Source organism: Esox lucius, chromosome 13 (assembly GCF_011004845.1).
Source record: "Esox lucius isolate fEsoLuc1 chromosome 13, fEsoLuc1.pri, whole genome shotgun sequence".
Lineage (NCBI taxonomy): Eukaryota > Metazoa > Chordata > Actinopteri > Esociformes > Esocidae > Esox > Esox lucius.
Genome location: NC_047581.1, coordinates 34745733 through 34771297, shown reverse-complemented (window position 1 = coordinate 34771297; position 25565 = coordinate 34745733). Strand labels below are relative to the sequence as shown.

General features: G+C 47.2%; 1 protein-coding gene across 3 annotated transcripts in view; it reads left to right on the top strand.

Annotated features, from left to right (window-relative positions):
- kiaa0825 (KIAA0825 ortholog) overlaps positions 1-25565 on the top strand; it is a 133311-nt gene that overhangs the window by 667 nt on the left and 107079 nt on the right. Inside the window, exons 2-8 of one of the 3 annotated variants that reach the window (XM_034296604.1) lie at positions 141-239; positions 3245-3379; positions 10017-10185; positions 10323-10965; positions 19574-19747; positions 21219-21307; positions 21453-21680. In XM_034296604.1, the coding sequence (XP_034152495.1) occupies positions 3249-3379; positions 10017-10185; positions 10323-10965; positions 19574-19747; positions 21219-21307; positions 21453-21680 (1434 nt within the window). In that variant the 5' untranslated portion in view covers positions 141-239; positions 3245-3248. Of the gene's footprint in view, positions 1-140; positions 240-1124; positions 3380-10016; positions 10186-10322; positions 10966-19573; positions 19748-21218; positions 21308-21452; positions 21681-25565 lie in introns of all 3 variants that reach the window. The other 2 variants (XM_034296603.1, XM_034296602.1) reach the window with 2 other exon arrangements.

The window sequence follows — 25565 nt, the reverse complement described above, 5'->3', positions numbered from 1 at the left end:
TATTTAGCAGCATATTTCACCTGACTTCCTCAGTCTAAACCCAAACTACTTGCAAATGTTTAAATGTAAGAAAGTATTAACCAAAAAATGTGTCTCAAATATTTATCTTTCTTTTCTTTTATTAATGGTTGTCCAAATAGTTTTGAAGTGAAATGGCGTATTTGGAGTTTTGGTACCAGCTTTTTTTCCATATCACATTCCAGTGAATTTGAAAAGACTGAAATTATCTACAGCCTAAGGTAAGCTTATGAACTACTCTAGTTTGTGTCTCACTATTTTTTTAATCCACATTACAGTTAAAGTGAAAGTGCAGTCTTTTTATTTAAAAGTTTTAATCATCTAATTATACCTACATTTTATCTATTTTTTAAATCAAACAAATATAAAAAACTAATATTTTAATACAATTTTTCCCTCTTTTTACTCAAAAGCTCTGAAACTAATTTGCAAATATCTTTACACGGGACTGATTTACCATCCCACCCAAACAGACTGATACATTACCGATGCCCAATTAGGACATTATCATAATCAAAATTTAAAAGAGTATTATTCTGATCTTATAGTTTGGAAATATCATCATTTATAGTGGTTTACAGTTGACTTATAGCCAAGTGATAAAGAGTGTTTGGCCACCAATCAAAAGGTTGCCGGTTCGAATCCCACAGTCGACAAAGTACACATTTTACAAGCGTTGGACGGGCTAATTATTTTAGTCATTATTTCTGTCCCATGTTCAATGATGTAACAATTTATTGTCTTCCTCTATGTATTTTATATTTTTTTTGAATGCATGTAACAGAAAACTTAGTTGAATATCGGTTTTCAAGCTCTTGTTCACTGTTCATTTTGCTTTTGTCTCCAGCTGGTATTTTACCTCTGGAGAACAATGACAGATTAAAAGAGATCCAGTACACTGCATTGTCCCTCCTACATGACATTCACATTTTCAGTATGACGCTGGTAAATTGAAATAGAGAAAATGCCCAAATAGAGCACACTATGTTGCATTTACTTATATCTGGCATGCCTGACTGTGTTGAGGTAACACGTAAGGATCACTATCATTCAATCAATCATAAAGACATTTATTTAAGCACAAATTACTTAACACATATACCCAGTCTGAAATCCCAAGAAGCAGGCAACAGCAAGAATTAATTCACAGTGGCCAGGAAAACCTCCCCGATCGAATCGGAATCTAGGAAGAAACCTGAACAGGAGCCAGACTCTGAGGGGTGGCCTGTCCTCTTCAGGCTGTGCTGGTTGAGTATAATAAGAATGCATTACCTTTTTGGGCTACATTATAACATAGTGTTGCTGTCTGTGTGATATATAGTTCACGGGTCATAGGATAGATTTACACAATTTTCCCACCACTAATCTTTTAATCAAGTATTGCCAAATAAGCTGTCCTGAAAGATGAAAAGACCAGTAGGTGAATAAGATGATCAGATTTGGTCTTCGTGTTGAAACACAGCTATAGGGCCTAAATGCACCATATCATTAAACAATTGTCACTTTCATAATGATTTTATGAATAATAGTATTATTAATGAAGCAACATCACCAACCAATGCTATTACAACTGGTATTAGTTCCAGTTACCTGTATAATTATAGTAAAATAATGTAGGCAAACTGAGGTGTTTACAGTATTGTATGATGTAAGCAGTAGCCAATCAAAATAATGAAATAAGAAGAAACATGAGTCCGCTATTTTGGAGTCATAGTAAGACACAATAATAGTGAGAGCAGAAATCATTCTCTTAAACATCCGAACATGTACGAAAAAAATCTAATAATCTAAAACTGCTTATTAATTGATCATGTTTCCCTAAATGTCGAGGTTAGGTGCCCTCTTTAAAGCTGTGTTGACTTTAAGTTGACTTGCTCTAAGTGGCTCTAAAATGGCAGCTAGGGAACAAGCTGCTAAATAATCCAGAACAAACACATTGCTCTAAATGGGACTGTGTGAGAGGAGACAGACCGCGGTTTCTCTCAGAGAGCCCCTGTCATCCCAGTGGCAGCAGTCAGACATACACTGGGGCTTCTCAACATCTGCCTTTAAAATAGATAATGACAAGACAAAGGAGATCCACTGCCTCGGCTGCTAATGAGCCCCTGTGTGGTGACAGTGTGAACCTCTCGCTCAAGTCTCACGTGTAACACACACACACGCATGCATTGATGCATACCCCGCATACCACACAATCATCACCAGACTCTATTTTGCACACACACACACACACACACACACGTTCATGTAATTACACTGTCGGGTCCCTAATCCGCAGATTGAAAATCTACACGTCTCCAGAAGTCACTCTATAAACTCTCCCAGACAGCAAGCGCACACAGGATGATGATGATGATGATGATGAGAGAGACAGAGAGACAGAGGAAATAATAAAGTACAAGCTTAACTACGGAGACTGTCATGTGAGGAAAATAATATTTGTCCAACTGGACAGGCCTCCCTTAGTGCAGGCAAAATGAATGTTGAGCTTTCTGTCGGGCGTGTCGGCGAGGCCTACGTGCAGGATTATTACAATCATGGCAGATGAAGGGGAGAGGAGAGTGAGAAAGCCAAATTGACACTGACACTCTCCATTACATTCCACTTGACTCATGATGTTGGTGTTGATATGGGCAGAGCCCTGCCTGTGCGCCATTGGCTGATATTTTAAACGCCGTGGCCACTCGAGACTGAGGTGCAATGTCACGGATGGATTATTCAAAATCCTGAGTGAATAGCCCCGCTTCTAGTTATTTTTTTACTGTATGTAAACAGGTTGTAGTTTACTTGCTGAGAATATGTTTAGGTTATATATTTTGGATAAGGCCCCACCCACTGTATGTAAAACATAGGAGAGGATGATGTTGAGGCGGGATGTAAGGTGCAGTTGACTTAAAGCACTTGATAACTATGTGGCCTCATGAGAAATAGGATTACATTGTCTCATTTGTTGTACTTGAGTGTGTGTGTGTTTGTGAATGTTTTTTTTGTGTGTGAAGATCAGTTTTACCTTATGGCCTGTGTTACATAATATCTTTACATGTGATGCCTTTCATTCCAAATGTACATAATGTAAATGTAGGTGTTTAAAGAGATATATCTTATTTTTTTAAACAAATTGATCCAAATAATTAGCAAATAAAGTGACAGCGTTATTGATTGCTGGTATCTTCTTCTTTCTTCCTGTTCACCATTCGTTCTCCCCTGCTCCTTCTCTCTGTCCAAGCCTGATGGAGTGGCAGGGGCACCTTCCCCAGGATCATGCCTTTGTAGAGCTTCTTGTTCCTGGGATTCCCAGTGAGCTGGATGTCCAACAGCTGCTCAGAGACACAGAAGAAAAACTCAAGCTCAATGCCGACAGGTCAGTGTCCTTAAGAACCCCCTTTGTAACTACTATATATGACCCAGAGCCTTTTTTCACCAAGTGTCAATGTGTTTCGCATGTTTATAGATTTAGGACCAGGTCCCCCTCATATTCACCAAGGCAAGACTGGTTCTAGATTGGCAACCATAGTCTGAGTTGCTTGATGAATGTAGGCTGTAGTGAGATCATGTGACCTGGTGATCCTGGCCCTAGGGATTCTGGGAATATGAGCACAACCATTGAAGAAGTCTATGCAGCTGCGGCTGAAGTCGGAGTGGATTTCTTTCCCATTTAGATCATTATATATATTATTATAGATACCTTCATGCTTATGAATGAAGGAAGGTTTCTGTTTGTTTTAACATTCTTATTTTCCGCTTGGCCAGCCGTCAAATGCTCTTTGCAGTAGAGGATGTTGGCATAGTTGGGCACTGTGCCATCTGGTGGAGTATGAGCCGTCTGCCTGGTAGAGCAATGAGCTTGTCATCCTGAGAAATGTTGTAGGTTGATGGAGCTGTCCAGAGGGTCCATCTATTTCTCAACAATTTTTTTCTATTTCTTTTTTACTGTCAAAGTCTTTTTGACAGAAGGTGAAACTCAAAGAGTTTGGACAGACACATATACACACACACACACACACAAAAATAACACACACACACACACACACACACAGTGTTTTGAGCAGAGTTGTCCCAGTTCTTGTCCTTGTGCAGCTCGCTGTAGAAGAGGAGGCCCTCAGACTGAATATTGATTTGCACTCCAGTCTGTGTCTCAGAAATACAGTTTCAATTTTACGAAAGTGTTGTGCTCAATACATTACCATTGAGAAGATTCTTCAACAAGGTCTGTCTGGCCTTGTGGTATCCAACTCTGTTGTAAGTCTAAATATTTTAGCACATTGATAAAGATAACGTGTGTGTGTGTGTCTTTGTAAAACTAATATATATATATATATATTTATTATTATTATATTATATTATATGGCTTTTTTTCTCTTCACATATATTTAATGCAGAATGATTACCTGGCATGGTCTGTCTGTCTTCCTTTGATTGTGTTTGAATAAAGAGACCCATTTAGAGTTGGCCAGCCATTTGAATTCGATGGTCGTACATCATGACAATGACATCATATCCAGCTGTGGTAAATGAGTGAATCTTATCTGTGGATATGTGCCCGGCTGGACTGATGTGTCAGTCTAGCGTAGACACTTTTTTTTTAATCATGTCTCATTTTGGGATTTATACTGCACATGAAAGGGAACCCAACCCCTGATTTTCGGCCCAGATATGGCTGGTTAATTTTGAGGTGTGTGAAAGCCGCTTCCATGGGAACCTCGGTATTCTTACCAACACCCACAGGGGGCTTGCTAGAGACGCCACCCTATCCTTTTCACTCTCCCAAGACCATCTCTCCCTTTCTCCCTCTTTCTCTCTTTGAAAACGTACCACACTCAGAGCAGAGTGACACGGAGTACGCTCTCAACGTTCTGAGGGAGAGAGAGAGAGAGGGGAACGAGAGGAGACAGGACATAGAGAGTGAAAGAGAAAGAAAGAGAGATGGAGAAATCTATATTTTGTCTCTTTTATCCTTTGTGCGGCTTGCGAGGGCGAGGACGGACGATGAGGGACTGGCTAAATGTGGCGGCTGAACAAAGCCTCTCACTCTGGCACCATTAGCGTCCGCGTCTCACCCCTCATTTCTTCACCCTCTTTTTGGGGGGAAAATGGGAACGAAATAATTGAAGAGTCCACATCTTGAAACCAAAACCCTTGGGTGGGTAATTCAAGGCTTATTACTGAAGGCCAAGGCATTTTTCTGCCTTCTAAGCATTAAAGGGTTATTTTGTGTTCCTGTGGAGAGGTAGAGGGATGACCATTATGAGAACAAAGCGATAGATAATGGAGAATTGGGCTTAAAATAAGGCGTCCCACCTCACTGTGTTCCTCGGGTCAGTCATCTCTTCCCATTTTAAGACCGGCAGACGCCGGAAAGGCCTAACTCATACTGGACCTCCACCAGGGTGGGCCTCTGCCACACACACACACATACACACCAATACACACACACACATACACACACACCTACACACACATATACACACCTACACACACATATACACACCTACACACACACACGTACACACAGACATCTACATACACACACACATGTACACACCTACACACACACACGTACCCACAGACATCTACATACACACAAACACACACACCTACACACACACATACATATATACACACACACACACACACAGACATCTACATACACACACACCTACACACACATATACACACCTACACACACACACGTACACACAGACATCTACACACACATACACACACACACACCTACATATACACACACACCTACACACATTCACACACACAGACATCTACCCACGCACACATACACACACTCAGACATCTACAAACACATACACTTACACACACTCAGACATCTACAAACACATACACTTACACACACACAGACATCTACACACACACACATACACCTACACACACACCTACACGTAGACACACACACACACACAGACATCTACCCACGCACACATACACACACTCAGACATCTACAAACACATACACTTACACACACTCAGACATCTACAAACACATACACTTACACACACACAGACATCTACACACACACACATACACCTACACACACACCTACACGTAGACACACACACACACACAGACATCTACACACACATACACACACACCAGCTGTCTGATACACATATTGGTGTTTGGGACAAATTATGGAAGAGGAGGAAACTAAGGGAAGGATGAAGAAAGTGAGGAAGAAATTAAGAAATTAAGAAAAATCTTTCCATCTGGAGAAAGTATGACATGAAAAGAGATTTAGAATGAATTCATGAGAGAGATCCCATTACCTAATGTGGGAGGAAGTCTCTCTAACCTGTTTTTGGGCCCAGGCTTACATAGTCTACAAGTTGCTCCCTAATTGAAGGAGGTAGTAATATGTAGTCTGACAAAGGGTCCAGCTTCCCAAATCAAAATACTATAATTCTTTAGGTTTCTTCAAATGGGACCCTTCCTGAAGACACCATTGTCTTGCCTTGTTATCTGGAAGTGTTTCTCTGCTGGTGTGCATGTGTGTACCTTAAACATTGATCTGCGTATGTGTGTCTGTGTGAGTGTGTGTGTGTGTCTGTGTGCGTGTGTGCGTGTGTCTGTGTGCGTGTGTCTGTGTGTGTGTGCGTGTGTCTGTGTGTGCGTGTGTCTGTGTGTGCGTGTGTCTGTGTGTTTGTGTGTCTGTGTGTGTGTGCGTGTGTCTGTGTGTGTCTGTGTGCGTGTGTCTGTGTGTGTGTGTCTGTGTGTGTGTGTGTGCGTGCGTGTGTCTGTGTCTGTGTGTGTGTGTGTCTGTGTGTGGGTGTGTCTGTGTGTCTGTGTGTCTGTGTGTGCGTGTGTCTGTGTGTGTGTGCGTGTGTGTGTGTCTGTGTGTGTCTGTGGACGTGTGCGTGTGTCTGTGTGCGTGTGTCTGTGTGTGTGTGTGTGTGTGTGTGCGTGTGTCTGTGTGTGTGTGTGTGTCTATGTGCGTGTGTCTATGTGCGTGTGTCTGTGTGCGTGTGTCTGTGTGTGCGTGTGTCTGTGTGTGTGTGTGTGTGTCTGTGTGCGTGTGTGTGTGTGTGCGTGTCTGTGTGTGTGTGTGTGTCTGTGTGTGTGTGTGTGTGTGTGTGCGGCCTCAGTGGCAGGTTGAGGGCACTAAGTGGACCACAGGCAAGCTGAGGGGGGATCTGTTTTCAGGCGGTTCATTCAGGCTCTTTCACTGCTGTAGAATGGGGCCCTTTGATAGAGCAGATATTTGGTTCTCAGGCGGCCATTCTGGTTTGAAGCAGGGGCTTATTTAAAAGGGATCTCTTCCTGCCCTCTCCCCGCTCCCTTCTCCCCAGACAGAGCCACAGCCCACCCACACTAAATTAATTCTGACAAGGAACTTAAGATAATGTCAAAGCACTGACTAATCACAGGATAGGGTTTCTGTAAGTCACAGTGCTGTGAAATGTGCCTTCATATCCTCATATCTAATAAGCCCCATTTTTTTTTGTTCATATCCCCTTGGCCCCTTTTTTTGTTCATATCCCATTGCCCCCTTTTTTTGTTTGGGGGTGGTGAGGGGTGGTGGGACGTGGAGACTCACCTACAGGGTGTCACCATCCTGTAGACCAGTTCCATTTCATTGGGAGAATGGTAAAGGGATAGGTGGCGGGAGGGGTTAGGTGATTGACATGTTTGTGGTGGTGAAACCCTCCAGAAATGTCTCATCCACTTATCTCTCTCGGCCTTTGGTTTAGCTACAACTCTGTGGTCTTCTCCACCTCTGCTCTGTCCATTGTTATTTTCAAGAATTGACTGGTGTTTTTTTTTTTTTTTTAAATCTTCTCTTGCTGCCAAACTGCTGTCTTTCTCCTTCTTTTCACAGTTTCGTCTTTTTCTATCTCTATGTATTAGCGGTTGTGCAGTTATCTCCGTGCAGTGAGTGAGCTGTGTGCAGTGAAAATGATTGTGGTGGAGGCTAATCCCGTGGAGTTGATTAATCTGCAGGTAGTTCCCACACCTCAGGGCTAAAGGTGGGACATTGTGTAGAGTTGGGGTGGGAGGGCTTCCTGACATAGCCCATACACCCGGAGTTGGCCTCCAGCCTGGCAGCTGAAACACATACACACACATTCAATCAATCAAATAAATAAATCAAATGTATTTTAAGCCCTTTTCACATCAGCAGTTGTCACAAAGTGCTTTTACAGATACCCAACCTGAAACCCCAAATTGCAAGCAACAGCATAGTTGATGCACAGTGGCTAGAAAAAACTACCTTGTATGGTTGAACCTTAGGAAGAAACCTAGGACGGAACCAGACTCAGAGGGGTGACCAGTCCTCTTCTGGCTGTGCCATGTGAAGAGTACATGAAATTTTACAACTGTGATTCCTACAGTAAACCTTGAATCCTGAAATTAACGGGAGAGAGAAGTATGGATATAAAACAGAGAAAGGGTGCGTATGTTTCTGTAAAAAGTGGGTAACAGAGGTGCATGTGTGTGTGCGTGCGTGTGTGTGTGTGTGTGTGTGCGTGTGGGAGTAAATGGTGTGTTTTTGATGACAGTTGAGAGGCGGACTAAAGGCCCAGATGGAAGCTCATTTAAGTCCTGCTGTCTGAGCAAAGTCCTGGGGTGGAGCCCAGAACACACATTCTCCTTTATGACTAACATTAAATAGACTGACTCTGTCTGCCACTCATAGCACTCACACACAATTCATTAAAAAAATACACAGTGACATTAACATAAAGTAGGCTAAAGAAATGTTAAATGTCAGCTTTGTTCGAGTCGGTCGGTGGAGTGGAACTGGTTCACATTTGTATGGGCGAACTTGCATATGCATTTGTTGTCAGGGTTATACTGAGTAAATAATTATGCACCAGAAAACCTCCCTCTCAACAGTTGTAAAGCCATTACACTTGGACCCAATGACATCCAAGGTAAGAGGACGGATGTCATTAAATGAAAGCTAACAGCAATTTGATTTGATTTTACTGACAGTGCTGTCAGTGTAGCCCACACAAGCTGTTAGTGGCGGGAGCTAGCTGGAGCTAGAGCTGTTTCACAGCTAGCTCTGGGCGATCATTTTCCTGACTGGGAGATTTTTTTGTTCTCTCCAACACAACCTGTCACCACTCCAAGGTCCTCTGTGGTTCCACAAACACACTCCCGACATGTTCAGGCTTTCTGTCACTCAGCAAGTCAGCATCAAATACACAAATGTGCCGTGTGTACATAGAACTGCAGCTTTCCAGCCAAAAGCAAGTGTGCATTATTCAATCGAAAGCGATTTGGGTACAGATTGGGAAAGTCTATAATGTTTTATGTCTCACGCCCCCCACCCCCACCCCCGAAACGAAAGTGTGTCACATTGAACGGTTATTTAATGTTTCGTCATTGGGAGACATCTGTGTGCGTTGAGGCCTGGGAGCAGGAGGGGCTTTATTTGCCCGAGGAGGTGGAGGAGATGGGTGCTAGTAAAACTGAACTCCCTCTCTCGTTCTCCCCATCTCCCTCTTTCTGTGACTCCCCGTTTCCTTCTCTTTCTTCATCTCTCATACACACACAAAGACACACAGATGAGGGCTCGCATTGATTTGCATGGAAACGACTAAACATGCGCCCGCGGATGTCATTTCTAATCTGTCACATTAAAGGGGAGACAGAATTGCTGATGCAGTCTGTTAATATGGGAGGCCTGTCTTTCTGTCTGACTTTGTGTGTGGCAAGGGGATGAGAGAGACGTGGCACTCAGCTGGTATCAGATGTCTGTAACACAACTTCACACCAGTTACTCAATACACACAGAGACACACACACATACACACGCATTGTAACCCAACTGGGATTTATTGATGTCTGTGTTCATTAGCGGTGATGTGTCTCTCTCAGGGCTTGGCAGTGAGTGAGTGTGTGTGTGTTTCTGTGTGTTTGTGTGCTTGGGGTGGTGTGGAGGGGTGTGCTGTTATGAGTACGTGATGGCGGTGACAGTCAGAGTTCATTGTGAGTGGCGTCTATCTCTGTCCCTCTTTAGTATCGAACAGAGTCTGAAGGCACTGCAGCAGAAGATGGGTGAGTCCTGGACGGAGGAGCCCCCACTCAGCCCCACAGAATGTCTGCAGTGGTTTAGCCCACGGAACCCCAGCGCGGTCAGGGCTGTCGCCACGGGACACCAGGAGCTTCTGGACTTCCTGAAAGCAGTGGTAAAGTTCCTTCACGATGACTCAGCACAACTGTATTCAATGAGCCAAAATGTTCCTCTCACCTCAGGAAGTGAATGGAATTTGTGAATTTCAGTGATTATTACTACAGTTTCTGCTCCCCCCCCCCCCCCCTTAAGCTGCACTACCTGAAGACAGATGAGGAGGAGCGGGAGGACCTGACGCTGCAGCTGCTCGTCAACATCTCCTCCCAGTGTGGCGTGTCATTCCCCGGGGGCGCTACCTCGTCCACCCTCATGAAGCCCGGCCCGTCGGTCCATGCCGCCCGGGAGGAAGGCCCTTTGGAGAGCCTGGAGCTGTGGGACGAGGTGCGTCTCTTGCTGCGCCGCCGCCTGCTGGACAGGCTGGCCCTCCCGCTCCCCGTCCCTCGGCGCATCCACTGTCTGCAGCAGCTGCTCTTTCTGTACCCGGCGTGGGAAGTGCTGACGCTCTACCAGGGCCTGAGGAGCCGGGCGGCGCTCTCTCTCCTCCACTCTGCCCTGGGCTCCGGCCCCGGGGCCACGGGCTTCGACAGACTGGCCCTGGGTGTCGGCGCCGCGGCCCCTGCCCTGTGCTCGGCCATCAGGGAGGAGCTGCACGTCCTCAACGGGGTGGCCGATCCGCACACCATCCTGGGTTTCCTCAACGCGGCCTATCTGGATACAGTGTCTCGGGAACTGGCCGCCATGATGGGGAGAGAGTGTGAGAGCGCCCTGAAGGACAACACCATGCTCAGTAGCAGCAAGGGGAGAAGGATCTCCGCCAGGCCTAAGACGGCTGTAGGTCAGTGGAGCAGCCATCACTCTGTCTGTACTCGCTCAGGGATGCCCTCTCTCTCTCTCTCTCTCTCTCTCTCTCTCTCCCTCTTTCTCTCTCTCTCTCTCTCTCCCTCTTTCTCTCTCTCTCTCCATGTGTCTGTCCGGCTCTTCTGCCCTACCTTCCTTCACAATCTTGAACACATTTAGTTTCTACCCTTCTAAAATAGTCTCGGGGCCCACTGAAAATCAATGAAAAACAGGCAAAGATAGCCATTGTTGTTTCAGAAAGATGTCTGAAACTAGAGGTTTAGAGAGAACCAAGCAATTATTTAACAGTCCCGTGTGTTGTCTGCCTTGTTGTAGCTAGAAAGAGGAATACAGTGAATGCGATGAGAAGAATTTGGATCTATTTGTAAGGAAGTTATTTGTGGTTTGTGAACCCTGTGTGGGAGGGAAGATGAGGTGCTGAGCGACATGGTTAACGCTCCATGGCATATCACATCTGATGCCTCGTACCGTGTATTTGGCTCTCTGATTGGCCTATTTCCGGGGAAATACGGGAGTAAACATGCAAGACTACCCATTGTTTACTTTCCTCAAAATGGTGCATGTGTCAGGCTTTTACATCTGCCAGTCTTATTTAAACACATAGTCGCGCCTCTCTTCCTCTCCGCCTCCCTCACTCCGTCTTTACACCTCTCCCTCCCGTCTCTCGTTCCCTCCTCCTAAACGCGAGATGAGAGACGGCAGCCTGGGTAATTGGCCGTGCGTCAGTTAGGCTGTTTGATCACGTAGCGCGGCGCGGCGGCGGCGGCAACACACCTACGTGCCGCTCAGCAAACCGTCAAATGTAGCACCGGAGGCAGAACATCGCACCAAAGGGAAGTGGCGCCTACGCTGTGTAACAACGCTGAAGCACTGCAGATTTTTTGCCCTGTGCTGTGTGGCTGCATGCTGTACCACTAATACTCTGGTAGGAGGATCAGGTCTGTGGTAGGAGGATCAGGTCTGTGGTTGGAGGATCAGGTCTGTGGTAGGAGGTCTGTGGTAGGAGGATCAGGTCTGTGGTAGGAGGATCAGGTCTGTGGTAGGAGGATCAGGTCTCTGGTAGGAGGTCTCTGGTAGAAGGATCAGGTCTGTGGTGGGAGGATCAGGTCTGTGGTAGGAGGATCAGGTCTGTGGTTGGAGGATCAGGTCTGTGGTTGGAGGATCAGGTCTGTGGTAGGAGGATCAGGTCTGTGGTAGGAGGATCAGGTCTCTGGTAGGAGGTCTGTAGTAGAAGGATCAGGTCTGTGGTGGGAGGTCTGTGGTAGGAGGATCAGGTCTGTGGTAGGAGGATCAGGTCTGTGGTTGGAGGATCAGGTCTGTGGTAGGAGGATCAGGTCTGTGGTAGGAGGATCAGGTCTGTGGTAGGAGGATCAGGTCTGTGGTAGGAGGTCTGTGGTAGGAGGATCAGGTCTGTGGTGGGAGGATCAGGTCTCTGGTAGGAGGATCAGGTCTGTGGTGGGAGGTCTGTGGTAGAAGGATCAGGTCTGTGGTGGGAGGTCTGTGGTAGGAGGATCAGGTCTCTGGTAGGAGGTCTGTGGTAGAAGGATCAGGTCTGTGGTGGGAGGTCTGTGGTAGGAGGATCAGGTCTGTGGTAGGAGGTCTGTGGTAGGAGGATCAGGTCTGTGGTGGGAGGTCTGTGGTAGGAGGATCAGGTCTGTCGTGGGAGGTCTATGGTAGGAGTATCAGGTCTCTTTTATGGGGATCTGGCTGGTTTTAGGGTCTTACATATGAAAGACAGCAGTATATACCGAAGTAGACTGTGGCCTGATAGGTACAGTGGCGCCTCCACATCCTGTCATATTACATACCTCTGGTTGATGTTATGGTTACCTATGGAGATCTGCAGGCGCCGCTTTGACAGCGAATAAATAAAAAAATAAAAAAACATATGCATTGATTTAGTTTGTGCACAAATCTTCAGATTCCTTCTTCTCCCTGTGTCTTCTTGTTGTTTGTTTCTTCCTATCTATTCATTTGCCGTGTTTTCCATAGAGAGGAGGAATGGGGGGGGGGTGCCTTGGAGGCAGTCTGTTCCTGTGCTGTGCCTTCTTCCCTGAGATATCCCCGGGGAGTTCAGTGTCTGGCAGCAGGTACCGTCAGACTGCTGAACCATTTAACAGCGTTCACAGTGAGATGTGGCCATTCTTTTAACCCCACTGCCTGAAAGGGAAGCTCTGACATTGTTCCCAGACAGATGTGAGGTTCTCAGGCCTTTGTAGCCCTCCTTCCCCATCTCTCGCTCACCTCCTCTCCCCTTTTCCTTCTCTCTCTTCCTTTCTCTCTCTCTCTTTCCTGGGAGTAATGGGGTGAGCAGTAGAGCTCTGGAGTCTGCCAGACAGGTTGAGTAGCCAGGGACAATGCAGGTTTTAAACCTTACTACCACACCTCACTGCTTCTGTACAGGAAAGGGCTGGCCAAGAATGTGTGCGTGTGTGTGTGTGTGCGGGTGCGTGTGTTATTCTGTGCCTGTGGTTGCCAGGTAATCTATCTTTCAATGTGTGCAAGTGTGTGCAGCAGCATATAAGTGCTTTAGAGGAAATGCATGTGTAATTTCCTTTGTACTCATGACACAATTCAGCCGAAAATAGTTATATAGGCCGAATATATGCAATGCATAGAGTGCAGAGTTTGTAAATGGTGTTAATAATTGCTTCCCAGTTTCCATACGTCGATACACACTTTCCATGCGTACCATGAACATAATTTGGCTTTGCTGCCTTTAAGACCGGCTGTCTGCACACGTGTCGCTAACAATAGTCCACGGGGGGGAAAGTACGCCTAAGAAGCTACTTCATTCAAACACTGAGCAACTCCTGCCTCCTCCCTGGATTTGAATTCCATTTCTAGTCCCCGAGTAATTCTTCCACACTTGTTCCGCGCCGAATAGAATGTGGATAGTAAGCACATTCACCTCCACCCTCACTCTTTGAACTTCCCCCAGTAGAGCCGCGCGTGGCCTATTAAGCAGGGTAGAGTGCTTCAGTAGAGCCGGAGATAGTTGCTCCTGCCGCTACCTGCCGTGGAGGCCTCCGTCTGGGGATCCAAGCTACTTGGGAATGGCGTTGGTTAATATTTAATAAGAGCGGCTCCTCGCCGGATCGAATCAGTGCCGGGGGTTTATGTGCGCTGTCAGCGCGGCCATGCTAACGCGCGCTGCCACATAATTACGACATTGGGGACGGGGAGATCGGGTGGCTTTTATAGGCCGAGTCAGACTAAGATTTTGCCATCGGCGGCGGAGACCTTGTGGGTCGGGTGACCACAGGTAGATCCCTGATGGAGCCTCGTCTATGAACCCTGGGTTCGGTCATGCAGGTACTAGAATAAACATGGGTTGTGTGTGAGTGCATGCATGGTGTGCATATGTGTCAGACATGTTCCATTTTCTCAGATTCTCAGCTTTTGTGCATCACTTTTGTTTAGCTGGAGTTGGCGGGCAGATGAGGGGGGCGGGGGGGGTGGGGGGGGGGGTGGGGGGCGTCTGTCGGAATCACCCATAATAACGATGTCTGGTTAAGCAGCGGCCCGTGACTGAAGGAGCAGGACCCGGCCGTCACTGAACCCCAAGGGCCCCCCCCCCACACAGGGGCCAACCGGGCCGCAGTGTGCCCCTCAGAAAACTGTCAGGAGAATGAGGCTGAGGCACAACGCACACACACACAAATACACACATCCAAGTCCCTGCCCAGCCGTCTACTCTGATTGCCGGCATGCAGGGGTGGGGCGGAGAGACGGTGTGGGGTGGGGCGTTCGACAGGAGCCGGGTTTGATGTAGGAGCGAGGGAATCCCGGGGTTATGGTTAACATCTGCATCTTTGTGGATCTCTGCCTCCAATACACCAACATCCCTTTGTTGTTCTGTCAGTCTGTGGAGGGCAGCAGCAGGCCATCTGACTGCATGATAAACTTGTCAATCCCCTTCTCTCTCTACACGCCACTGGAGCTTGTGTTGCCAGCGACAACACCAACACGCACACTGACAGAGCGCCGCACACACACACACACACACACACACACACACTCTCTCCACATCTCCCACACCCCGTCGTCCCATGTCAGCCCCTCTCTGTTGTTTTTGCAATGGTGGAGTTGTGAGGCTCATGGCCAGTCAGACAGCCAGTCAGAAAGCCAGCCAGCCAGTCAGTTAGACAGCCTTCCAGTCAGATAGACAGCCAGTCACTTAGACAGACAGACAGTTTCCCAGTCAGATAGAAAGTCAGTCAGCCAGCCAGTCAGACATCCAGCAAGCCACTCAGTCAGGAAGCCAGCCATTCAGACAGTCAGTAAGGCCTGGCAAAGGGGTGGGGGGCGGGGGGGGGGGGTGCATTCCCTACAGCACTGTGGAGTTATCATCCACAACACACAGAGGCTGAGGGACAGAGTGGAAGCAAGTAAATAAATGAGTACATGGAGAGAGAAATAGGTGGAGAACGAGCGTGAGCAAGGGAAACGCTAGTGATACACCGAGCGAAAGAAAGCAGGTCGAAAGAAATTAAATCAGTGGCTAAATTATTGCATGATTGCCCATTCCCAACAGACTCTGGCATCATTTGGAAGAAAGTATCTAATAATTGGTTTTCGGCCATGTCAGACACATGCAATTCCCCTCACTAATGGCTCTGTTAGGAAGTGGCGGGCCTCAGGGGTCAGAGAAGGACAGAAGGCGGACAGACGACAAGTTCCTACACCCTGCCCTGACGACGATGATGGAATGAGACATAGAGAGCGAAAGAGAGACAGAGAAAGAAATAGAGAGAGAGAAAGAGAGGGAGACAATGAGAGAAAGAGAATGAAAGAAAGGGCGACAGCGAGAGGAGGGAAAGAAGGAGAGTGAGTGCTGAGGAAATGAAGTGGCAATAAGTGCAGCCCAGAGGGAAATGCACTTCAGTGTGGGTCTAATTCAGCAGGCCGGGGACTTGGCAGCCTGCCACACAGCAATTGTTTACCTTTTTGCTCACCAACTGCATCTGTTCTGTATTGTAAACGGCACTAAACTATCCGTCCGTAAACACCAGAATCAATAACAACTGCTGAGGGAATTCCCTTTCCTTCCCCTCCCTCCCTCCCCTCCCTCCCTCCCCCCATCCCCTCCCTCCTTGGGCTTTTCATGCCAGTCAGGAGAGCGTGGCTGTGATGCTAATGCCGTTCAACTCACGTGGAACCCACTGGAGAATGTGCGGGAGCAGACTGATGACTTTTCCCAAATGGATGTTCCTGTTTCTTTTTTGTTTCAGTTTAGTTACCTACCAGGCACAAGCTGTCCGTCATTGTCCAGCCTACTCCATGACGACGCTGTCTGTCATTGGCCGGCGTACTCCATAACGACGCTGTCTGTCATTGGCCGGCGTACTCCATAACAACGCTTTCTGTCATTGGCCGGCCTACTCCATAACGACGCTGTCTGTCATTGGCCGGCGTACTCCATAATGACGCTGTCTGTCATTGGCCGGCGTACTCCATAACGACGCTGTCTGTCATTGGCCGGCCTACTCCATAACAACGCTGTCTGTCATTGGCCGGCCTACTCCATAACAATGCTGTCTGTCATTGGCCGGCGTACTCCATAACGACGCTGTCTGTCATTGGCCGGCGTACTCCATAACGACGCTGTCTGTCATTGGCCGGCGTACTCCATAACGACGCTGTCTGTCATTGGCCGGCGTACTCCATAACGACGCTGTCTGTCATTGGCCGGCCTACTCCATAACAACGCTGTCTGTCATTGGCCGGCCTACTCCATAACAATGCTGTCTGTCATTGGCCGGCATACTCCATAACGACGCTGTCTGTCATTGGCCGGCGTACTCCATAACGACGCTGTCTGTCATTGGCCGGCCTACTCCATAACAATGCTGTCTGTCATTGGCCGGCGTACTCCATAACGACGCTGTCTGTCATTGGCCGGCGTACTCCATAACGACGCTGTCTGTCATTGGCCGGCGTACTCCATAACGACGCTGTCTGTCATTGGCCGGCGTACAGCATAACGACGCTGTCTGTCATTGGCCGGCCTACTCCATAACAACGCTGTCTGTCATTGGCCGGCCTACTCCATAACAATGCTGTCTGTCATTGGCCGGCATACTCCATAACGACGCTGTCTGTCATTGGCCGGCGTACTCCATAACGACGCTGTCTGTCATTGGCCGGCCTACTCCATAACAACGCTGTCTGTCATTGGCCGGCCTACTCCATAACAATGCTGTCTGTCATTGGCCGGCGTACTCCATAACGACGCTGTCTGTCATTGGCCGGCGTACTCCATAACGACGCTGTCTGTCATTGGCCGGCCTACTCCATAACGACGCTGTCTGTCATTGGCCGGCCTACTCCATAATGTCGCTGTGTGTCGGGTCCTGTTTGACTGTGTTCTTAGCCAGTCAGCCTGGGAGCAGACGAACGGATGGGGGGTGAAGAATGCGTTGTTAATTGAGTCTGACAGTGTAATTGAAATGCTGGTCACCCCCCCCCCCCATCCACAGTGTCTTGTCTGCTGTTTTACCCCCCTGCCTGTGTTTTCACAAGGCCAGCCGTTCCAGACTCCATGAAACTAACTATCCGTCACCACGTAACACCCAATACATTTCATTTAATTTACTCGTTCTCCCAGTTAGGGGAGTCTGATATCTCCCTTTGTCTCCCGCTCTTCTCCCTGTCGTTCTCATTCAAATAAATACACCAGGTGTGATCAAACTGGGACTACGTGCACCCTAGAGGTGCATTTATCCCCGGTCCCTTACGGGTGGTTGTCTGCAGGCTGACCCTTGACTGAACCCTGGTCCCTCCCCCCCAGCCTCACAGAGCGTCGGTCCACTACGACACACCTGGGTGCCCTAAACACCTCACTCCATCAAGCCGCTGCAATCACCTCCCTTTTCCTCCACTATGTGAGGTGACACATGCGTAATGAGCTTTGGATGGCTGTATCTGGCAACTGTGGTGAAACCAGGGCTATTTGGCCCGTTTAGAGAGATATAAATACATGTAGCTGTGTGGCTGCTTGAGTAGACAGGGGACGTGGAACAGGGCTGTTAAAGGGCTGTTACACTCCAAGGTCAGGTGTCATCGCTGTCCGAGTGTTTCAGAGACACAGTGGAGGAAAGACATATTCCAGGGGGTCATGGACTCCTCACCTTACAGAGCGGAGCAGAGGGGACAGAGTTGTGACAGTGTCAACAGGTTAGCCACTCAGGACTGTGTGGAGAGAGAGGGAGAGGGAGAGAGAGTCTTTATTTTTAGGTTTATTATCCTTGGATGTTTCTTTAAAAGGGATACCTCATGTCACCTCTGCTTTAGCTTCTTTGCTTTGGAGGTGTTTCGTTTGCATTTGCTGGTAGTAGTTGGAGGTGAGTGTTGCATACAGTATGAGTACGTGTTTGTGTGTGTGTAGATCTGTGTAAGGTGTGTGTGTGTGTGTATGTGTGTGTGTGTGTGTGTGTGTGTGTGTGGTGCGTGTATGAGGTGTGTATGATGTGTGTGTTTTGAGAGAGAGAGGGGTAGGGGGAGGTGTGTGTCTATCTTTGTGTCAGGTCATGCATGTGCACATTGAGAGGTAAGCTCTGTTGTGTTGACTCCCACTGGAACCCATTACTGTGGAGCTGTGGAGCCGTGGGTCTATGCTGCTTAATTACACACACACACACACACACACAGTATACACACACACAGACACACACACATACACAGTATACATACACAGTATATACACTTATTCTTACACATGCCAACACACACATTTGAAGCATGAATATTATCCCAAGGTGACCAGCAAGATCCAGAGTCTTGGGAGCATTGAACCAATCATCTGTGAAGACTGACATGTGCAAATGGAAGGCAAAAAGCCATCCACAAATAAAGTTATTTACCAGCCTCTCCACACACACACACACACACACACATTCGTGCATGATTAAGCCTTGACACCAGGGATTGAGTGTGTTGTCATATTGTCAGATTTTGTTTAACAATGTGACAAAATTGCATTAGGATCTGGAGGCAATAGTGTTGCAATAATTGGAAGCCTTTTTTTCCCCACACAAAATCATGGCCGTGCTTTTATAACACTGCTAATACCACACTGATCCATTCCCAAATGACTTCTCAGCGGAGGAACTCATTTAAGCGGACGCACAAAAGTATTTGTTCATGTGTCTAAAAGTACAGCAACACATTTCACAGCCGCTCATTCTTTGGCTTAATGCGGAACATCCCCTGGGTGATGCTTTGACAGCCTCAGAAATGGGAAATCCATATTTGCTGAGGGGGTCATCCGTGGGTCAGAGGAAGAAAAGTTTTGCGCCGAGGATGTGTGACTTCGTTTGTAGAAAGTTCCTTTTTTGTTGTTGTTGGGAATCGATATTCATAAGGGGTGTGAGGTTATGCCAGGGCATAAGGGGTGTGAGGTTATGCCAGGGTGACATAGGGTGTGATATGATGGAGTAAAGGTGTGTGTGTGTGTGTGTGTGCTGGCAAGCGTGTGCTCTTGCTAAACATCCCATTAGATTGAATAATCCTGTAATATTACATTACAGCGTGCTAGTGAGAGGAAGCCTGAAGTTTTCTCTGTGTAACCCCGTCCATCACAGCACCTCTGGAAGTGGCTCCAGAAACAGGCAGGAACTTCAGCCTGACAGCCCACCAGCTGAGGGCCCTGACCCAGCTAGCCTGCACCCTGCTGGGACTGGAGCGCCAGGTGGAAGAGCTGGCCACTCAACTGGCCTTCATCAACTGTGCTGGGGAGACTCCCTGCAGTGTGAGAGGTAGGCTCAGGTGCAGCTGTGCAACCACACACACACACACACACACAGACACAACAAGACACAACCACACATAAACAGCAAGACAACAACCGGACACAACACATACATACACCCAACAACAACACACAAACACACACACACCATCAACATGCACACATTCATACAAACACACACACAACAACACATACACACACACAGTCACAACAAGACAACCACACATACACAGCAAGACAACAACCGGACACAACACATACACACACCCAACAACAACAACACACAAACACACACACACCATCAACATGCACACATTCATACAAACACACACAGGGGGGAGAGGGGTTGGGAGAGAGAGAGAGAGAGAGAGAGAGAGAGAAAGAGAGTGGGAGGGGGGAGAGAGAGAGAGAGAGAGAGAGAGAGAGAGAGAGAGATGGGGTGGGGTTCCCCCAATACACACACAGCATCCACATCCAACACCAACATTGTGTGCTCTGAAATAGTAGTGAGGACGTTCAGGGATGACAGACATTCTCGCCATGTGTTATTTAAATGTGTTCTTTTAACAGGGAATGGTCTTGGGTGGCGTGTATGTCTCCACCAGTCCTCTCCCCTCTGGACCAGAGCAGAGAACTTAAATAAAAGCTTTTGGTGCATGTAGTAATTTCCATAAAGGTTACATTAAAAAACAAGACATGCAGACAGCCTCGATTTACAGAGAAGTAAACAGGCTTTAAAGGGCAGTTATCCAAATCATTAATTCGAAGCAATCAAATGGCTTAATTACCAGAAATTCATCAGATGGGCTTAAAGGTCAAAAAGTGACGTGCAGCCTGCTTCCACTCTTCATCCATTCCGCGCGTTCTTGTTCGGGCTAAATTGCCTCGCCCGAGGTCTCACTTCTGCGCTTCTGATTAGGAAAATGCGGCCTTGATGTGTGCTCCTTTTAATTTGTTCCCCTCACACACCCGTCTCACCCCCCCCCCCCCCTAAGGATTAGCCCAGTTAGGCTCCTTGTTATCTGGGTTCAAATCAACTCCAAGCTCCAGATTTAGACTAATAAAGTGCTCACTGTTGCATTCACGGCTCATGTCTGGTTTTCCCCGAGGCTTGACATCCGGTGGTTACTCTTACTGATTGGTCTGTTGAAAGGACAGGGAAGGGAGATGTGGCCTGCTGGTTTATCATGTTCAGTTACGCAGGCATTTTCCATGCCGTTCACCATTTACAATGGGATATCATCGAAAATGTGCACTGCGGCAGTTTTTGTGTGCGAAAGAGTTCACTTCTAAGAAGTACGTTGTAGCTACAGTGTTCCTGAGCAGCAATGTTTTAATAGATGCTTTATCTTTGTCTTTAGGTTGACGGCCATTTAATTTCCCTTAACAAAGCGCTTAAAGGGTTTTCTTAATCATATGGGTTATTCAAATATTAATATATTAAACTGATTGCAAAGCCATGTCTTTTTCTGTTATAGGAATACTGAAAAAGACCAAAGACAACTTGGAAATGACAGCTGTGGATTACACCAAGACCACGGGAGAGATGCTCTTCCAGAGCCCGGAGGTGAGACTGCCCTCGTCTGCTTCGGAGGAGGAACTGCATCTTGAGCAATAAATCAGCTACTCCAACTTGATCATAGACAATGACCAGTGTCCTTTATTTCATTCCCTATATTAATTGTCTGTGCTGCTGTCTCTTCCTGGTTTAGCCCTTGGTTCTGGAGTTTGAATGGAGGACTGCGTTCAGAGAGCTGGTTCCTCAGATAGCCCACTGTGTGAAAGTGGTGTTGGAAGACGTGTGCTCGAAGGCCCTGCGGCAGGAGGAGGAGCTGTCACTCCTCTCTGGCTCTGCCCACATCGCCCTGACCAACACGCCTGACACAGATGACTCCGCCCTGACTTGCCCAGGAAGGGACATCCCCAAGATGGTTGCTAAGGTGAACACAACGATCAGCTCAAATGAGTGTGTGTGGTACGTCCATCTCCATGTGTTGTCCATATGGCCGCGTAAAAGAAGGAGCAGACTACATGACAGTGAGGCGGGGCTGTCTCCCCGAAGCCCATGGCACCTCGCCCTGGTTAAGCACCCCCTACTATCCTCCTCTTCCTCAGAGGGTATCAGGTATCGACGCTGTCTTCCTCTTCCTTCCTATCCTGTGTCCCCCCACATACACGCCACATTGGCTAAACAGCCACGCCAACCCCAGCTGTTTCCTGTCCATTTGTTTTCACTGCGTCTGGGACCGGCCTGGGATAATGTCCTGGTGTCCCAGTCCATTACTGCTGCCTGCACTGGGTTTAGAGGAGAACTTCCTTCCCACAGGCCTGCCAGGGAGATTGATGGGCCGGTTCCTGCTGGGCTCTCGGCTGAGGAGAGTCCAGATGGTTTGTGCCTGACATGACTGACACATCAGACTCTGGTTAGGCCCAGGGAAGCCTACGGTGTCCTGTGGGTTAGCAGCAAGGAGACATTGATGAAAGGGTAGGTTTGGTTTGCGGCGGGCTGGACCCCAGGCTTGACCTTTGACCCATTATTACTGAACCCCTTTGTGAGGTCAACATACCAGGTCAGTCTCAGATGGAGAACTGGTTGTATTGGTGTCTGTTTGGTTTAACAGTGCCGGGGTCTATGGCTGGACCGGGTAGTAGGATATGGTGTTTTAAGGAGTCTGTCATGGTGATTGGGGCGGGTGTTGCTATGCTACACCCTAAACGTTTGGATTGAACCCGCAGCGTTTTACTTTTAGCTGCAGTCGATTCAGTTGCGGCCTGCGAGGACCTTCTTCCTGCCTTGCTTTTCCTCACAAGCAGCATGTACTTTCTCCTTTCTTTCTTTCCATTCCCATCCCATCCCCCTTTCCTTAAGCCCTTTACACAGACACTGGTTGTGGCTCCTCATTGCTAACGAGTGTCAGAATTTGTCTCCACTCAAGACCTGTACAACATATTTATGTGTAGGTCAACGCTTTAAAGATGAGAGCCTCTCAGCTCAAAGGTTATACATGCATGTATTTGCATTCAGGAGCACCCACTGAGACCAAAGACGAGACCTGTGTTTTTTTTTGTTTTTTTTTCTCTGCCTTTTTTTTTTTGACACTTGCCTGCCTCGTTTTTTGAGGCGAGAGCGAATTACGATACAAGTGTGTAGCGTCAAATGTGTCCAGTTCAAAAGCATTAAACCGATCAATATTTCACTCATTCATATGCATACCTGCATAGCACCATCCCAGCCTCAGTTGCATGACCCTAACCCCTGCCTTCATTACCATACATGGACGTGTTTATCAGGGGCCACATTACACCCACCGCTGCGTCCCGATGTGAACGTTTGCTCTTTTCTGCCTTCACCCCCACCTACATGTCCGATGTCTCACCTGTCTGTTGACTTCAGCCAAGTGGAACGAACGCCTCATAAAGACGGGGAGAGAGAGAGATCCAATACTTGCTTTAACTTTCTCCCATTTCAGTCAGCTGGCACTTCCACTAAGACCAGGAGGGATCCATATGTTTGATCTGACCTACATACAGTTCACTCTATAGCTGGAACCGAGCGGTGTGAGCAATAAATCTCCCAGACACCTCTCTGGTCCTCATCACCCTGAGTGGTATGGAGTGCTCTCCCTGCCTGCCTGCCTGCCTGTCTGCCTGCCTTCCATGCCTTTTTGTCTGTCTGTCTGCCTTTCAGTCTGTATTTCTTTCTGTCTCTGCCTGCCTGTCGGTTTATCTGTCTGTATTTCCTGTCTGTCTGTCTGTCCTGTGTGCCTCCTTGCTTGTATTTTTGCCTGTCTGTCTGTAGCTGTTGGCCCATCGTCCTCACTCTGCTAAGCTCTTAATGACTCATACACTCTATCGTCTATTGACTTCCTGGTCCAAATGAACATTGTTCCCAGGCCTTTCTGGCCCACCGGGGGTTCTTCTGCCCAGCACATTCCTCCAAGGTGATTTCAATTCTGTCCGCATTGGAAACTCCCTGACAGAACGTCGAACTTCCTGCCAGAGTAACAGTAAGTCAAGTATGGTAGCATAAGTGTAAAACAAAACCCAGCTGAAGTGATCTATCCTTCTGCCTGGGAGTGATTGACCCACTATTGAACAGACTTCGGTGTGGAAAAGGAAAAAAATACATTGGGGGCCATTCCACGCTGAAGGCAAGGCAGCTCCTGGGGGAATTTAGGAAATATATTATGGTACCTGGCCATGTTTTACTGCTTTTGAATCACCTCTGGTCATAACTCGTTTCTATAGGTGAATAAATTGTGAGGTGAACTCGTTCACACGTGTGACTCTTTAGCATTCGCTGATCCTCTGTCGTTACTCTTAATGTGCTGCCAATGGGAAGCATATGAGCCAGGGGGGTATCAGGATGTCAGGGTGATGTGTCTATGCTCTGCCTGTCAGTTTGTCCGCCTCTCTGTCTGCCTGCTTATCTGCCTGTCTGTATGGATGCCTGTCTGTCTGCATTTCTGTCTGTGTCTCTTTCCCAGCCTCTCTTTCAGTTTGCCTGTCTTCCTGTTTGTATGTCTTTCTGTCTCTTGGCCTCCCTGTCTGTAGATCTCACCAAGCTGCTGAGCAACTCTAGCATATAGTACTTGTCAGCCAGGATGGCGTAGCAAACCCTTGAACGGGGGCATTTCCCCCATTCCAAATGATTATTTAAGCGTCGCTTTTGCCCTCCAAGCACTGTTCGACGCCACCAGGAGGATGACCGATCACTGAAGCCCCGCCCCACCCCTGCCTCTGCTGCACTGCGCTGTCATTCAAACTGAACCCTACTAAAAGTGTCCATTGGAATCCTTGTACTGAGACTTGTACTTGACAGAGACATTCTGTACCTGGGCCTGAGAAGTGTACATTCATCTCACCCATCCCAAATGATTTACTAGGTGTCTGCCTGGAGGACAGCTTACGACCAAGAGGAAGAGAGACGTCATCTCTAAAACTCTGATCCTCATACTCCCAGCCTGGAGCCCAGCATTAACCTGCTGTCTTTCAGTAGCGGAGTGGTTTTGCTTGAGACAATGGAAGAAGCCAGAAAACATGTCTTGTAGCTAAAGTATAATTGACTCTAGATTTGATATAGTTAAAGTATGTTATACTCTAGATGTGTTGTAGTTACAGTATGATGTACTCTAGATGTGTTGTAGTTACAGTATGATGTACTCTAGATGTGTTGTAGTTACAGTATGATGTACTCTAGATGTGTTGTAGTTACAGTATGTTATACTCTAGATGTGGTTTATTTACAGTATGATGTACTCTAGATGTGGTTTAGTTACAGTATGTTATACTCTAGATGTGGTTTAGTTACAGTATGATGTACTCTAGATGTGGTTTAGTTACAGTATGATGTACTCTAGATGTGGTTTAGTTACAGTATGTTATACTCTAGATGTGGTTTAGTTACAGTATGATGTACCCTAGATGTGGTTTAGTTACAGTATGTTATACTCTAGATTTGTGGTTTAGTTACAGTATGTTATACTCTAGATTTGTGGTTTAGTTACAGTATGTTATAGTCTATTTCCATTTTCAACATACAGTGGGGAGAACAATTATTTGATACAATGCCGATTTTGCAGGTTTTTCCACTTACAAAGCATGTAGAAAATCACATTGTATGATTTTTAAGTAATTAATTTGCATTTTATTGCATGACATAGGTATTTGATACATCAGAAAAGCAGATCTTCATATTTGGTACAGAAACCTTTGTTTGCAATTACAGATATCATACGTTTCCTGTAGTTCTTGACCAGGTTTGCACACACTGCAGCAGGGATTTTGGCCCACTCCTCCATAAACACCTTCTCCAGATCCTTCAG